The 15985-nt window shown below is 46.7% G+C and overlaps 1 protein-coding gene across 1 annotated transcript in view; it reads right to left on the reverse strand.

Annotated features, from left to right (window-relative positions):
- Nucleotides 1-781: 781 nt before the first annotated feature.
- Nucleotides 782-15985, reverse strand: part of INTS9 (integrator complex subunit 9) — an 85412-nt gene continuing 70208 nt past the window's right edge. The window contains exons 15-17 of the mRNA XM_065400917.1: nucleotides 5646-5744; nucleotides 3817-3954; nucleotides 782-2243 (exon numbers count right to left, since the gene is read on the reverse strand). Of these exons, the coding sequence (XP_065256989.1) occupies nucleotides 2067-2243; nucleotides 3817-3954; nucleotides 5646-5744 (414 nt within the window). The 3' untranslated portion in view covers nucleotides 782-2066. The remainder of the gene's footprint in view (nucleotides 2244-3816; nucleotides 3955-5645; nucleotides 5745-15985) is intronic.

Here is a 15985-nt window from a genome sequence, read left to right on the forward strand (position 1 = left end):
AGCAAACCAATTTCCTTCACCGCTTGCACTTAGTCATGGTGACAGCAGGACCCAAAATAACATCCCCGTATTGCTAATTACTGCGCTCTGCTGTTGTTCCTGAAGTCCCAGGCGTTTCCTTGAGGGATTACACGGCAGGACCTTGATTTTAATTTCCTGATACTAAATCACTCACAGTATAGGCAGTGACAAGGGGAAACTAATATCTGGCTGGCCTGTCTGCTGGCTGGCAGTTGATTTGGGGACACTCCCGCAAGGCTGACTCAACAAGCACTAATGCAAAGCTTCAGCTTTGAGAATCCAGCTCCTTAAAGTCTCAGGTAAATTCTCCTGCTATTATCAGTGCAAATTAGTGGTCTCAAACATAACACTGTGGACCTCGGGCTCAACACTGGAGACAGTTTAGTTACACAGATGACAGACATTTTCAAGGACTCACGTATTCCCCACACACTCTCCCTCCCTCCCTTTCCTCCCCGACTCCAATGAGTTTATCACACAGCCTGTGTGTGTGAAGAATAATCTTTTTGGAGATTTAATTACAAGGTGAAATATGTCCAATTCTTTTATCCCATTTTAGAGGGATGATAAAGAAGCAGAACTACTGCAAATGTTGTAAACTCTTATTAGGATTAATGTTGCCGGAACCAGTTTTTATCACCTTAATAACACTATTTGTCACATGCCCTGACACGCACTCAGCAAAGGTGTAGCTGCGGGAGCCTCTCCAGCCCATCAAACATGAAGCTGAAGTGTAGAAAATGCAATTTGGAAGCTGCACTAGCATAAATAAATACTTTTTATTATGGAACTGCTCTTGTACTGCTTTAATCTCCTACAGGCCATAAAGTGAATGTATTTTCCAAGTGTACGTACGTATGTACATGCGCACAAAATGTGGTATGGGCAAGCACGTGCTTTGACAAACCACAGAAACTGCCCCTGCTTTGGCATTCTTCTATGGTTTTTTGAACGCCAAATAACTACAAAAATCCCATTCGGAAACAATGGTGTGAAATTTGATAAACTGGCTGCTTTCAAACGTGGCACTATTAATTGAGTTTAGACCCCCACACGCAGGGGGGAAAAGTTTCATAAACCCTGCTCTGAATGGAATTGGTCACGTGATTGTTAAAATTTCAGGCCAAGATTTCTGAAAATTAAGGCTCACGGGGGAGGTTTTGAGAAGGATCAAACAAGAGTTAAGCACAATGGGAGCGGAGTCCTAACTCCCTCTAAACTTATGCTGTTAAGTCCATATTTAGGCACCCAAATAAGTACCTTGATGGTCAAAGGAGCTCAACTTCTCTGAACTACCAGCAACTTCAACATGAGCTGCTGGGGGCACTGACCTTTTAAGGGCGGAGGGGAAATCAGGGTACTTTTTTAAGGGCCTAACTTCAAACCCAAGAGACTAGTTTTAGGCATCCATCTTTTTAAAAAAAAAAGTTTGGCCTCAAGTGATGATAAATATCCCCCCGCCCCACCCCAGTGCGGGGAATGAAAACGTGACTGCACCATGGTGCAAATGCAGAAAGGATCAGAAAATAAAACGGACTGGTTTAACTGGCCAATCAGAGCAAAAGGAAATAGACAGCACAGATGGTAAAAAGTAAATAACCTACACCCTTCCCCTCCCGCTCCCCGTCCAGTAATGAGCGCCACATGGGCAGACTTCTGCAATGCGCTTTTTCAGGCAGACGATCAGGGTGTTGAGCGTAACCCGGGCCAGCTGTGTGTTTCTAGGTAGCATTTTCACCTGGGTGAAAACATACAGCAGATGTTTTATTTTGCAATTCTTACCGAGGGGCTCTAAACCCAAATTTACAGCAAGGGAATTGGTTTGAAAGGTTGCAAAAAGTTGGTTAAAATTAATTATCTATAAAATACTCCCCCCTTTTCCTCACGCGGGAGACGTTTTCTGGCTCTTTATGAAATCAGAGAGGTGCTCTCTGCGGCTCCCCCAGGGGAAGCGGTTCCATTTTTCTCTGGAGTTTTGTCATCTCACAGGCCTGCTTTGCTCTCCTCGTTCAGGAGAGGCTGGCCGGATCTCCGTCGGGGAAGCGCTAGAATTTCTGAAGGAATTTGAGAACCAGGTCCCGCAACTTGACCCGGAGCGTTTCGTCATTGTCGCAGATGATGTGCGTTGAATCCTCTTCTATCTGAATGAGGGTTTCTGCCTCTTGCAAGAGCACAATGTGTCCCTTTGCTGTGTCCTCCACCTTCACATCGCTGAAACCATGCTGCACATGGGGATTGGGGAGAAAGTACTCACATTTAGAATGAAATATTTGGGGGTGGGGGGGTTTAAGGGCCATAAAAGACACAGCTCTGCACTCAAACTCTTTAATACGTAGAAGAAGTGGGATTGAAAGCTACCGTAAGTAGCAAACTGCTTTGTAAGCATTAGTTATAAGCCTACTGAAATTCCTCTGATAAACACTGAGGCTGGGTCTACGCTGCGCACCTTACAGCGGCCCAGCTGTGCCACCTCCTGCTGACAAAATCAAACCACCTCCAAGAAGGGGCGGTAGCTTTGTTGGCAGGACAGCGTCTCCCACTGACAAAGCGCCGTCCACACCGGTGCTTTTAGTCAGTAAAACTTTTGTTGGTCAGGGAGTTTTTTTTTCACACCCCTGACTGACAACAATTTTACCGATGAAAGCGCAGTGTAGCTATAGGCTAAGTATTATCCCCATTATATAGATGGGGAAACTGTGGTACAGGGAGGTTAAAGCCAAAATGTGCAGAAGTGACAACTCATTTTGGGTGCCCAACTGTAGACAGCTGGGGCTTGATCTTCAGCGGTGCTGAGGACATGTTGCTTCCTTGACTTCAAATGCAGTTGTGGGAGCTCAGCACCTCCAGCAGGGGGAATCAGGCCCTCTAGGTATCGCAAGACATCCTCCAAAAACAGGCACCCAAAGTTAATCGGCCCTTTTGAAACTTTTGGCTGAAGTGACTTGCTTCAGATCACACACCAGGTCAGCGGCATAAAACTCTGACTTCTAGTACTCTGTTCTAACCCCTAGACATTGCTCCCTTCCCTACCAGTACAGATCTGTTCTGTTCTCACCGTAAACAACCTCTCCCCTCCTCCACCAGCTAAACACCTGGCTCTTTCAGGAGTGGAGCCAAGGAGGACATGAAGTGCTCCACCAATGCAGTAACTTTAATTGCTCCTTAGTCCATTTGATAGTTTTTTTCCCCTTCCACACCTCAGAAACCAGTGGATGATCTAGAACACGCATTGCGACGGAGAAAGAGAGAGGAAGGAAGGTTAATTTGCCGTGAGGCTTCCCGCATTATTTAAGGCTGTCCGTTTAAAGAGCACTGCGTTAGCGGGGATCCTTTCTGGAGCTACGTGACGCTACGCCGAACTCCCATGGCTAGACACCATTACTGAGGTGTCCGGAGCACAAAGCCAGAGTTCAGAAACGTTTTACATTGTGGTGGGGGGCAAAGGTATTTGTACAGTGAGAGAAGAGCAAAACGAGACCCAACAGGCCATCCAGCCTCCCCACCCATGAGAGAACAGGATGGCTCCTCGCAGTGGCATCCGGCAGTAATTTGTTCAACCTAGTTTTAAAATGACGGATAAAATGGGGCTTCCATCACTTTCCTTGGGAAGATACTTCATAGCCAGCAGGACCCCCACCCCCATATTCAGGGTATCTATTATCTCTTCACCCTGTTCAGTCTGTTTATATCCCTTTGGACCACCGTAGATAATCCCCTTTCCTGCTCTACACTGGCTTTCTGGGCTCTGGGAAAGTCCACTTGAACCTCCATGCTACAGGAAACATATGTTATTACCTTCTCCAGGGTCTGTACAAACTGGTCCATGGGAATGGAGCCACTCAGCAACGGCTTTAAAGGTTTGCATTCTGGGGCGTCGTCACTCACCCGCTTTCTCTTCTTGCTGGCTGGGGGCTGTGCGGGTTTTGGAGGGGGCTAAAGGCAAGAATGCACAGGAACAGACCAGCTGAAAAGCTTATTACAGCATTAGTAACCTGGGGTGCACGCACGTAAGAGGTGGTGGGGAGGGGCAGACTCTCTGCCCCTCACTGCTGAGAGGGGGTGTTGCAGCTCTGAAGGGAAGACAAGGAAGCTGACCCTGGATTCCACTGCCCGTCATCACCGGCAGGCCAGGATCTTCAAAAGCAATTAGCAGGTTTGGGTGCCCATCTTGAGACACCTTAAAGGAGCGTGATGAGCAGATTCAGGCCTCAAGGTTTAGCCCATTATTATTGATTTAGCACCTATAACAGTCTCAGTGCTGTACAAGACAAAATGAGGCCGTGCCCACCCTGACGAACTCAGAAGACACACACACAAGTCAGGCTGCACTGGCAAATCCCGAGCGAGGAACTAGTTGTTGGGGGTTCTGGGTGTTAACGGGGTCAGTAACTCGCTTCTCACTGGCATCACAAAAGCCAATCTACAGGGAGGGATTTTGCATAGGCAGGCCCTGGAAAAGCATTCTCTGGAGCAGTTCAAAAGTTTGCCCAGGGAAGTACGCCGAGTCATGCTGGGAAGCTTCCGGCTCCTTCTCTGGAGGGGAGGAAGGGAGCAGAGCAGCCCAAATACCACTGCCCCTTTACCAGGAACGGAGGAGGAGGAAGCAGGGTAGCCCCTGAGCTGCTGATCTTTTCTCAGGCTCGGAGGGGGGAGAAGAGCGGCCCACAAGCCCCAGCTCCTTTATGAGCAGGAGGAGCTCAGGAGGGCAGCAAAGGTTCTCTGCGAAGAGCTAGGGCCTGGCTTTCATTGATTTAGACATTGCCTCCCTCTACAAAGCAGTGCTGTGGTAGGTGCAGAACTACTACTCTTGTAAGCCAGAATGGGGAAGGATTCTCTCCCCAGCTGACCATTGGAGAACCTCAGTTCACAGTCTAACCCAGGGGTCGGCAACCTTTCAGAAGTGATGTGCCGAGTCTTCATTTATTCACTCTGATTTAAGGTTTCGCGTGCCAGTAATACATGTTAACGTTTTTAGAAGGTCTCTTTCTGTAAGTCTATAGCATATAACTAAACTATTGTTGTATATAAAGTAAATAAGGTTTTTAAAATGTTTAAGAAGCTTCATTTAAAATTAAATTAAAATGCAGAACCCCCCGGACTGGTGGCCAGGACCCAGGCAGTGTGAGTGCCACTGAAAATCAGCTTGCATGCCGCCTTCGGCACGCGTGCCATAGGTTGCCTACCCCTGGTCTAACCCCATGATCTGCCCCAGGAGAACAGAGCATTTCATTCGCTTAGGGGACTGGGGTCCCCCCCGCAGTGTTTTAAGGCTGTCTACCTTCTACTCCATGACCGTCCACGGTGAAAGACTGAATGATACCAATACTTGTACTAGGCACAGACACTAATGTGATTTGTGGCCTTTCCTTATGAATAATCCCTCTCCTCCTTTTATCTCAGCTGGGCGCACAGAGATTTAGAAGCAGCCCACTTTCAGTTCCACATCTGACTCATCTAGGAGTCCAGCCTCGCTCATGCGCACTAGGAGAGAGCGTCTGACCGCATCTGCTGCAGTGTGGGCACAGGTGTTAGTTGAAGGGGTTGCCACATGGGAAGAGCTGGGACCCAGATGCCAGGGCTGCCCTGTGTATGGAGAGTTTCCTCCAATCCCCATCATACGGTACCTGAAGCACATGCTTGTTGTCTTTAGTATGCAGCAGAGCAGAAACGGTTGCTAAGGAAATGCCAGGTTTAATCTCCAAGGGCACCAGTGAATCTGCAAGCTGAAGCAAACAAAGGATTTTGTTTAGCAAGTGATAATCTCTAAATTCCCACCAAGCCAGCTGCGATTTAAATTGGCAGCCTGATGTTTTTAACACGAACGAATGAACTGTAAACACAGCCAGGGTGCAGTGACAGAGCACTCCTACCTGGCATCCCCCTTCCTCGGCTCTCTCTCTTTCCCTGTCTCAGTGCTATTGACTTTTGTATCGCTCTCAGAAGTGGGTTTTCGGTATCCAGGGGCAACTTTTATGAAATGGACAGTTAAAGAGACACCTAATTTTAAAAAGCATTAGCTACGTTACTGACACCTTTGATTATTAGCACTCAAAGTCTAATTTCCCATTGTTCATGCTGTTTATTTACATCTTGGACACTACAAAAAAAAAAAAAAAAAAAAAACAGAATCAGTTTCACATTCAGGTTTTTAGTGTCTGGACGGCAAAGTATGGAGGGGAAGCTGAATTTGTTTGGCACCAGCTTGTTGAAGCTCATGTAAGTGCTTCTGCTGCTTTTTGTTTTCACTCAACCTCTAGATTTGGGTCTGAATTTCAGTCAACGGCAGCCCTTTTGAATACGCATTGCCCACTAGTTTTTGGAGGGAGGATGTGGCAGTAAATGCTCCATGGTCAGCATTGTGGATGCGGAGGTTTGCAGAAGGTGGGCAACTAGGAAGTGACATGAGGAGCAAATTTCAGTCACCCACTCTAGCCTCCCGCCGGCCTTTCTCTTTAGTCGCAGACTGTTAAACTTTCTCGTTCATGGTAAATAGCAATTTTTTAAATATGATCAACATGTGTCTGGCCCCAGGTGCAACTTTATAAAGCACCTACATATTGATATCCATATAAAACTTACTGTCACTGTATAAAGAGATGTCCCCATGCCATCTAAACCCCCCCCCCCCGCACATCTCTGCAGGGGAACTCTGAGCAAACTGACAGGCCTTGCAGAGTGGGCAGGCAGACTCAGGACGTGCCAGACCAAGATGGTTGGGGAAACTAATTCCTGAGTTGGGGGATTGGCCAGCAGCCTCTAAACATATAAATCCAGGACCCGTGAGCACAAGCATCTCGACTGTCACATGCTGGTGAGCCAGGCAGAGAAAAAGAGGTCAGAACTAAACACCTTGACCTGCACCAGTGAACTGGAAGCCAATGCCGTCCTTGGAGCACAGATATTATAGGGTCCCTGCCACAAACAGCATGAAGTGAATGAGTATTTATATATTGCATCCGCTGACTTTTCCACTTAGTTTTCAAGGCCAGCCCCAGCAGAGGACACTGCAGTTATCCAATGTGGAGGTACCAACGGCATGGATGGGAACTCCTGAATCTGATGGAAAAGGCTGCAAACTCCTAGCCAGCCCAAGATGGCTAGTAGTGATCTCAGGATTCAGAAGCTGTTGGAACTCCAGATGGTGAAGAGAGGTAACAAAAGGTAAGCACAACCATGTTAGGAAGGGGCAGGGATCGACTTCACTATTTCCCCATAGTAGTAACCCCCATATCCCACGCGATATCACGTCAGCCGCCCGTGGACAGAACCTCCACTAGATTTCTCTCATCTGAGCCTAGTCCTCTGCTTGGCATCCATGACTGGGGCCAGATTTTGAGAAGGATTTAGCATCTAGGGTGCCGAGCTCCCTTGAAACTCCAGCCACTCATTTCCATGCCTAACTGGGAACAGAGCTTGTTAGAAAGTCGGGCCTCTATAGCTAAGCATCTCCGGTACACTGCTAGCAAGGGAACACAAGCGGTCTTGCCGCTGCCACACGCTGTTCACATGCATGAAAAACAGGAGGAGGATCTCCATGCATTTCACAGAGATGGGGATTATTCCCAGTCCAGGCCCAGAGGGGTTAATCAATGCCTTGCTAGAGATCACACAGCAAGTCCATGGCAGAGTTTGGAATAAGAGCAGGGGACTGTCTTAAACCACTATACCATGCCACCTCCCCACAGTGCAAGGAGGTGGGTACTATATACTTTCCTATGGAAGCAATTGCTGCAAGGATGTTATGTGATTGCAAGTGGTAGAGGCCGTGATCCATACAATTTTGAACAGAAGCGATGCGTGGGATTTCCAAAAGCACTCGGCATTGGCCTGACCCCACTCCCAGTGAAGCAATGGGAGTTTCACCACTGGCTTCAATGGAAGCATTTAGGCCAACGTTAAACATTTCTGAAAATCTTACCCAGTGTCACTATTAAGAGGCGGCCCATCCTATGAAGAAATTTGAGAACACCGGCTTAAAAAGGGACGGATTGATGTTTTCCACTGGAAAATAATAGACACTCATAGAGGCCTTAGTAGCAAAATGTAAAAGAAAAGCGATATGTTGGCAGTCACAGCTTCAGATTTGGCCTCAGAGCTAAAAATAGCTATGCTTGCAGCGGTGTAACGCATTGCACTTTGAAGGGATCGAAGGCACTTTCTCTCCCTGCCCCTTTGCACTGTGGAATCAATACAGAACTGGCTCTAACAAAGAACACAAAGAAAGGCGACAACTATTGTAAAGGAAGAGATTCTTAAATCAAAGGAGCTGCCTTGTATGAAAGTTCGAAGAGTGCCTCTTCTGTCACTGAAGCACTCTGCTATTCCGCTCTATTGAGTATTAAGCACGCGGGGACAGTAAATCACAACACTTGAGCCATTAACAGTCAACAACACTCTGCAGCAGGCATTCACTTTTACTTTCTCTACGATACCGGCTCATCTTCCATTGATCGAGAGTTGGCTGATTCTTAGTATGGAAGCTCAGTGACCCAATCCGAAGGTTATTACGTCACGTCCAGCCATGCAACAAGAAGGGAAGTTCTACCTCCCAGTCATTACTTCAACCCTAGTGCCATGGGCTAGCATTGTGGAAGCCATGGAAAAACACACACAAACACCTGAGGACTAGCATTACACTGATCAGCCCCCTACACACAGAAGAGCACTTGCGTGGTGTTACTAACATGAAAACATTGGTAGTGTTCTGATTTCCTTCCATGTTCATATTGCTGGAGGCCTGGGAAGAATCAATACTAGTGTAGCAATGGGGATTAATGTCATCAACCTTTAGATTGGGAGGTGGCAGGTTTGAGTTTGGCTTGCGGCTGTTTTAGTTTCACACTCTTTACTTTTCTGTTTTGGTCTGTTTCCGTTTTAATTTTTACCAAAAAGAATCAACCCCATAAAAGAGTAAAGTTGCCAGCGTTTTGCCCGAGTGCAGCCCCACGAACTAGGAGAATTGCAGAGAGATTTGTTTTTGGAAGTGTCACTACTGTGATTTTTGCATGTAGATGGCAGTGTAAATTCTTGTAGCATAAGTAACTTCTTAGCAAACACTGCTGTCGAATCTCTCGCTTGGGATTGTATTTTCCACAACTGAACAGGATCTGGTATACCAAACACTGCTGATGGCCAGCTACAGTTGTTGGCATGGAAGATAAAGGTACATGCAGGCTGAGGGTCAAATCCTAAATCTTTACCTAGTCCTTTCTCAGGTAAAACGGTCATTGGACTTCAGTTCAGGCCATGCACTACCTTCAGTTCACAGGCAGAATCCCACTGAATGCAACGAGAGGCTGCACAATGATTGAGGATAAAATGAGCCTTTTGTAGTAAATTTTTAGGCTAGTTACTGGCCAATCATTTCCACTTCCCCACCCACCCATCAAGTGCCAGAACTGTATCTCCTGAGTTCAGATAAGCACAGGGCCAAGATACTCCTCAGGGCCAGTCCGTGCACAAGACGTGCTTCACACAGCCTTTTAACCTAGAAGTTGCATCCATATAAAGCTAGCATCCTCCCTAATTGGTTATGCCTACACTTATAGGCAACTTCACTTAGAATCACAGAATATCAGGGTTGGAAGGGACCTCAGGAGGTCATCTAGTCCAACCCCCTGCTCAAAGCAGGACCAATTCCCAACTAAATCATCCCAGCCAGGGCTTTGTCAAGCCTGACCTTAAAAACCTCTAAGGAAGGAGATTCCACCACCTCCCTAGGTAACGCATTCCAGTGCTTCACCACCCTCCTAGTGAAAAAGTTTTTCCTAATATCCAACCTAGAGCTCCCCCACTGCAACTTGAGACCATTGCTCCTTGTTCTGTCATCTGCCACCACTAAGAACAGCCGAGCTCCATCCTCTTTGGAACCCCCCTTTCAGGTAGTTGAAAGCAGCTATCAAATCCCCCCTCATTCTTCTCTTCTGGAGACTAAACAATCCCAGTTCCCTCAGCCTCTCCTCATAAGTCATGTGCTCCAGCCCCCTAATCATTTTTGTTGCCCTCCACTGGACTCTTTCCAATTTTTCCACATCCTTCTTGTAGTGTGGGGCCCAAAACAGGACACAGTACTCCAGATGAGTCCTAATAATAATAATAATAATAATAATAATTAATGAGTCCTCACCAATGTCAAATAGAGGGGAATGATCACGTCCCTCGATCTGCTGGCAATGCCCCTACTTATACAGCCCAAAATGCCGTTAGCGTTCTTGGCAACAAGGGCACACTGTTGACTCATATCCAGCTTCTCGTCCACTGTAACCCCTAGGTCCTTTTCTGCAGAACTGCTTCCTAGCCATTTGGTCCCTAGTCTGTAGCAGTGCATGGGATTCTTCTGTCCTAAGCGCAGAACTCTGCACTTGTCCTTGTTGAACCTCATCAGGTTTCTTTTGGCCCAATCCTCTAATTTGTCTAGGTCCCTCTGTATCCTATCCCTACCCTCCAGTGTATCTACCACTCCTCCCAGTTTTGTTGATAGTGAAGGTTTGGTTGATAGTGAAGGTTTGGTTAGGCCTGACAGAAGTCTTCTGTGATTTAAAAGTTTTACAGCACAGCATAAAGTCACATGTAAGACATCACAGATTAACTTTTGTCTTCCCCACAAACATGATTAAAGTAATCACAAAGCTAGAAGAAACTGGTTTGGATGAGCAGAAAACCTGGACTGACTGGGGAGGAGAGTTAACAGAAATGAAAGACTAATGCATAGGTATAAAGAGAGATAACAAAAAGTTATCAGCTGAAGCTGTTTATTGTCCAGTGCTGGAGGGGACTGCAGTGAAAGCGTCTTGTGGTGCTTCCCACTTGTGAGAAACTGATCATTACTTCCTAGTGTTTTCCCTCTATACAAAGATTTGTTAGACCCGGCTGGTGAGTGGTGAATTTCAATCCAGTACCTTCCCTTTTTATCCCATCTTCTGCAAGTGGAACAGGTCTTGGTCTAAACAAGAGAGCACACAGGAAGGTTTACCCAGAAGGGATAAGATTCAATGGAGCAAGGTCTGAGACAGGCCGCACCTTACTGATCCCACTCTCTCTTTCCGAAGGAAAAGGGAACCAAGGAAGAGAACAGCTTGAGCCACCCAGACCAAGAGACACTTCAGAGCAAACGGGTCCAGTGTGGTGGGACCGCACAGCAGCCTGGTGAGTCCCCAGGAAGGGGAGTTCATCTAGGGCAGTATAAGTAGGGGCATTGCCAGCAGATCGAGGGACGTGATCGTTCCCCTTTATTCGACATTGGTGAGGCCTCATCTGGAGTACTGTGTCCAGTTTTGGGCCCCACACTACAAGAAGGATGTGGAAAAATTGGAAAGAGTCCAGCGGAGGGCAACAAAAATGATTAGGGGGCTGGAGCGCATGACTTATGAGGAGAGGCTGAGGGAACTGGGATTGTTTAGTCTCCAGAAGAGAAGAATGAGGGGGGATTTGATAGCAGCCTTCAACTACCTGAAGGGGGGTTCCAAAGAGGATGGAACTCGGCTGTTCTCAATGGTGGCAGATGACAGAACAAGGAGCAATGGTCTCAAGTTGCAGTGGGGGAGCTCTAGGTTGAATATTAGGAAAAACTTTTTCACTAGGAGGATGGTGAAGCACTGGAATGCGTTACCTAGGGAGGTGGTGGAGTCTCCTTCCTTGGAGGTTTTTAAGGCCCGGCTTGACAAAGCCCTGGCTGGGATGATTTAGTTGGGAATTGGTCCTGCTTTGAGCAGAGGGTTGGACTAGATGACCTCCTGAGGTCCCTTCCAACCCTGATATTCTATGATTCTATGATTCTAGGGCTGGGGCACTGCTAGAGGTCCCCCAACCAAGGCCAGGGCCCCATTGTGCTAGAAGGCGCACACACATCCAGTAGCACTGGTCCTTTCCCCAATGAGCTTTTACAATAGAAGAATATTTTAAAAACAATACAGCCCTCATTCAATTAGACAGCCTGCTGCTGAAGTCATGTGATAGGCATCATTGCTCAAATTGTAATTAAATTGGAGTCACACTGTTTGCTCAAAGGCTACAGTTCAAATTTATCTGTTTGCTCCAGAAGATGTTTTCCATCCCCCATACTCTCCTGTGAACAGACAACGCCTAACCAATTTCCAGTAAGCTGCCTTTTTAAAGTGACATGCAGACGCTCAAAGGAACAGATTAATTAAACAAAGTGAAAATGCTTCCATAATACTCTGGAGAGCCAGCCCTAGCCTTGTGCCACTGGAGAGTCAAAAACTCACTGACAAAAGGCTGTACTAAGTGTAAATCTCATTAACATCTAAAAGTCTTACTGGGCAAGATTTTCCTCTCTGGTACAGTGATCTCAATGCACAGTGACTCCACTGACCGCCATGGATTCACACCTGTGTAAGAGACCAGAATCTGACCCTAGAAAGGTTAGCCAAGATTGTTTTGGGTGGGGATGTGGAGGAAAGCGGTTTTAACAGAAAGCCGCCTTTCATCGCACACATCACTGAAGCCATTCTGTTGCTACTGGGACCACAATGACTCATGGGTTTTTCACTTTTAACAAGAGAGTTAAGGAATCAGGAGACAAATCTGGACACCTCTTTGTACAGTTTGAAAGTCTATGGAAGTTAATGTACCAGAGAGAAAGGGAAAGGGCTGACAGACATTTGGTGTTTTCCGGAGCAGGTTTTAGCGTTTGTTCTTTGGTTTAAGTTGTGTTTTGAAAGATAACAGGCTGGGTTCACAATGTTGATGCAGAGAGCTGTAAAATACCCCTTCCTGTGGCAGTCCAGCCCCCCCACAACACGTCTGGTGGTGAATACCACCACCCCAAGCAGGTGGTGTTGCCACTTACACCGTCGCTTGAGATTTTCCACCATACAGGGACCACTGTTGGTGTGATTTTGGCCCCGAATGGCCCGCCCTGCAGATGGGGATGTTGCAGGCACCTTCTGACACTGAAATCTTCCACATGGCTGGGAAGCCGGCATAAACCCTGGCTGAAATAGATAATTCATCTGTGCAAGGGGAAAACCTTTCCAAACCAACTCACTAATGGCTCCTCTGCAGAACAAAGGAGCAACACACTGGTCTTTTCTCCAGGATCAGAACGTCAAGGGGCTATGACAACTCCCGAAAGGTGGAGTGGGGGCAGTTCTCTGGGATGTTAAGTGACATGGGGGGAGGAGTGGGGGTGAAACAAATACATGCCATAGAATGCAATTTCCCCTCCTCTCAGGTCTTTGAAGATTAGAATGATCCTTTTAAAGATCAGTTGTACTAGAGGGCATGGCTGATAATAGGGAGAAGGAGAGATTACACTCTTAGAGATATCAGGGATTTGCATAGCCTGACTGAGTTGTGGTTAGCGCCAACTGGCATCCATCCTTATTGTGAGACTCAAAGGTCAAAGACTGCATGGACCAGGAAGACAGAATTCGATTTCCATGTGGTTGTGCTGGGTCGTCCTGGAGGTATGTTGGCAGTGCAGGGGGAGAAAGTTAACCCCTTCAGCAGAGGCACTTGTTGTGTGGGTGGCCAGAGGATTCAGTCTTTAGCACTGCCAATTCAGCACCTTTCACCAGCATTACGTTAATTTAGAGAATGAACAAAATCTTTTCTATGACATTTTCTCTTAACATTTCAGTGCTGGTGAAGGATGCCCTATTGACAGCCCTTTATTAGTAGGGTTTTCTATTGAGTTCACCACTGTGGTATCCCAGGCTGTGATTTTATACCAATATAGTTAAATCTCTCTCTCTCACCCCCCCCTCCTTCCCTCATGTGGACACAGCTATACCACTAAAAGCACTTTTACAGTGGTACCCCTTGAGGAGTTGTACCTCAAACTATACTAATTTCTAAACAGATACAGTTAAAGCAGTACAAAAACTGCATACAAAGCCCCATGCTGAGGCAGCGGGAGGTATAGACGCCAGATCTCCCAATTCCCACCTAGCACCTTAGCCCATAGGCTATCCTTCCTCTGGAGACTGAAGCCCTCTCTCCACTGGTTAACGGTCAACAGAGCAAGCTTCGTCACATCCCACCCCGAGTGTACTTCCGACCTGACCTGGAGGGACCAGCTCTAGGGATATGTTGGGAATTCAGTCTCCATGGCCCATTCAGTTTCTTGGTCTCTGTTGAGGCCGCCAAAAAGGGGGGAGTTTTGTTGGTACTTTGTGTGACACTAGCTCAATCATTTCAACTCCCCTTCTTCCTCTCCTCACTATTTTCCCCATGGCTGGTCGGAGAGTCTCACTAAAGAGGCTGGATCCTTCTCAGGGAGGTCAGCTGCACGGTGTGAGAAATAGTGCACAGGCTGTGGTACCACACAAGTGCCAGGTAACAGACTAGACGCTCTAGGAGGTCCTTTCCAGAACTATCTTCTGGGTTCCTATTTGGACCCCAGACTGGGTGAACTATTCATAAAGACCAGTTTATCCATCCCATTGGCTCTTTTCTGTTTACACATATTCTACAAAGAATCACGCTTCCCAGAAGCCAGGCGTGCTTCAAAACGACGACAGATGTTTCACATGAACCTATTTCAGCCTCAGCCCTGCTCACGAGGAGTTGGCTTCAAGCATTTGGCAGCCATGTTTTAAAACTCAGGGGGTTCCAATTGGTCATGGAGGACGTTTCCATGCCCTGAATGGACAAATCGCTTTGAATTAGGTTTCTGGTGTGACTGGAAGTGTTATAGCTAGTGGTATTTGCTGGAAAAGAAAAATGGCGGTTTCTGCAAATATTCTTGCCAATAAGCCTATGGGCCAGCATATTCGAGGAAAACAAACACAGCTGGCATCTCTTTCTATCTCACACAGTCATCTGGACTCCAGCAGCAGAGTATTTGAGAGCCTCACAAGTATTCATCTTCCCAACGTTCCTGTTAGGGAGTGCAGTGCTATTACCCACATTGTACAGAGGGGGAACTGAGGCACAGAGAGACTAAGTGACTTGCCCAAGTTGACCCAGGAAGTCTGTGGTAGAGCAGGGACTTCAATGTTTGTCTCCCAAGTACCAGGCCAGTGCCCTAACCAGTGGGCCATCCTTCCTCTTTCTGAAAGGAATGTATTTCAAATACAAGAATGTCTGAATAACGTTTTTTGCAGGATTTACTCTGCTGTTAGCCTCGCTGTTTTCAGAGACAGGTGATATTGCCCCCGGAGCAGAGCCAGGCCAAGGAATAGGTACCACTCAAACCCTCAGGCTTGAAGGAAAGCCCCAGGACTTGACAGTAGAATTTAAATGCTCCCTAGGTCTTGACCTGGCTCTCTGCATAGGGGGTGAATATCACCCTGCTAACACAAGATTTGTTTTGGTCACAACCCTGAACATACGTCACATTTTACTAGCCCTAGCTTTAACAGGATCCAATAAATATGCAAATGGCTCCAACAAATACACATGCCACAGTGACGTTGCATCTGAGAGTATATTTTTCATCCTCAACTCCAGGGATAACCTCAGCAGGGGTTGGCGTACTCACAAAACTGAACTGGATACAGATGATGTGGTGGTGGTAGGAGCCTGGCTTATTGCGGTTTGTTACTCAGGTACAGTTCCTCCTGTAGCTCTGCATCCTGTGTGAACACTAAGGGTATTGTTTCCTCCAATGAAAAACAGATTTTTTTTTTATCCGTTTCCATGGGGCTCTATAGTCTGCTTGTAAACAGCCTCACCTTTGATCCACAGACACATCTGTGCTGATTGTATTGTCAAAATATTTTAACATCATGTCTGTTAGAATACAGGTCACTTAATATTAAGAGTACGTTTGTGCATAGTTTATAGGATTAATACATTATTAATCAATGTGACAGGCATAAGTAGTATTCATCTGGAATACTGTGTGTGCAGTTCTGGTCTCCCCTATTTACGAAAGATAACTTCAAATGCAACAGTTGCAGAGAAGGGCTTCTAGGATGATCAGAGGAATGGAGACTCACAGAAATGTCGGACTGGAAGGGACCCTCGATAGATCATCTATTCCAGTCCCCTGCACTGA

Source organism: Emys orbicularis, chromosome 3 (genome assembly GCF_028017835.1).
Source record: "Emys orbicularis isolate rEmyOrb1 chromosome 3, rEmyOrb1.hap1, whole genome shotgun sequence".
Classification (NCBI taxonomy): domain Eukaryota; kingdom Metazoa; phylum Chordata; order Testudines; family Emydidae; genus Emys; species Emys orbicularis.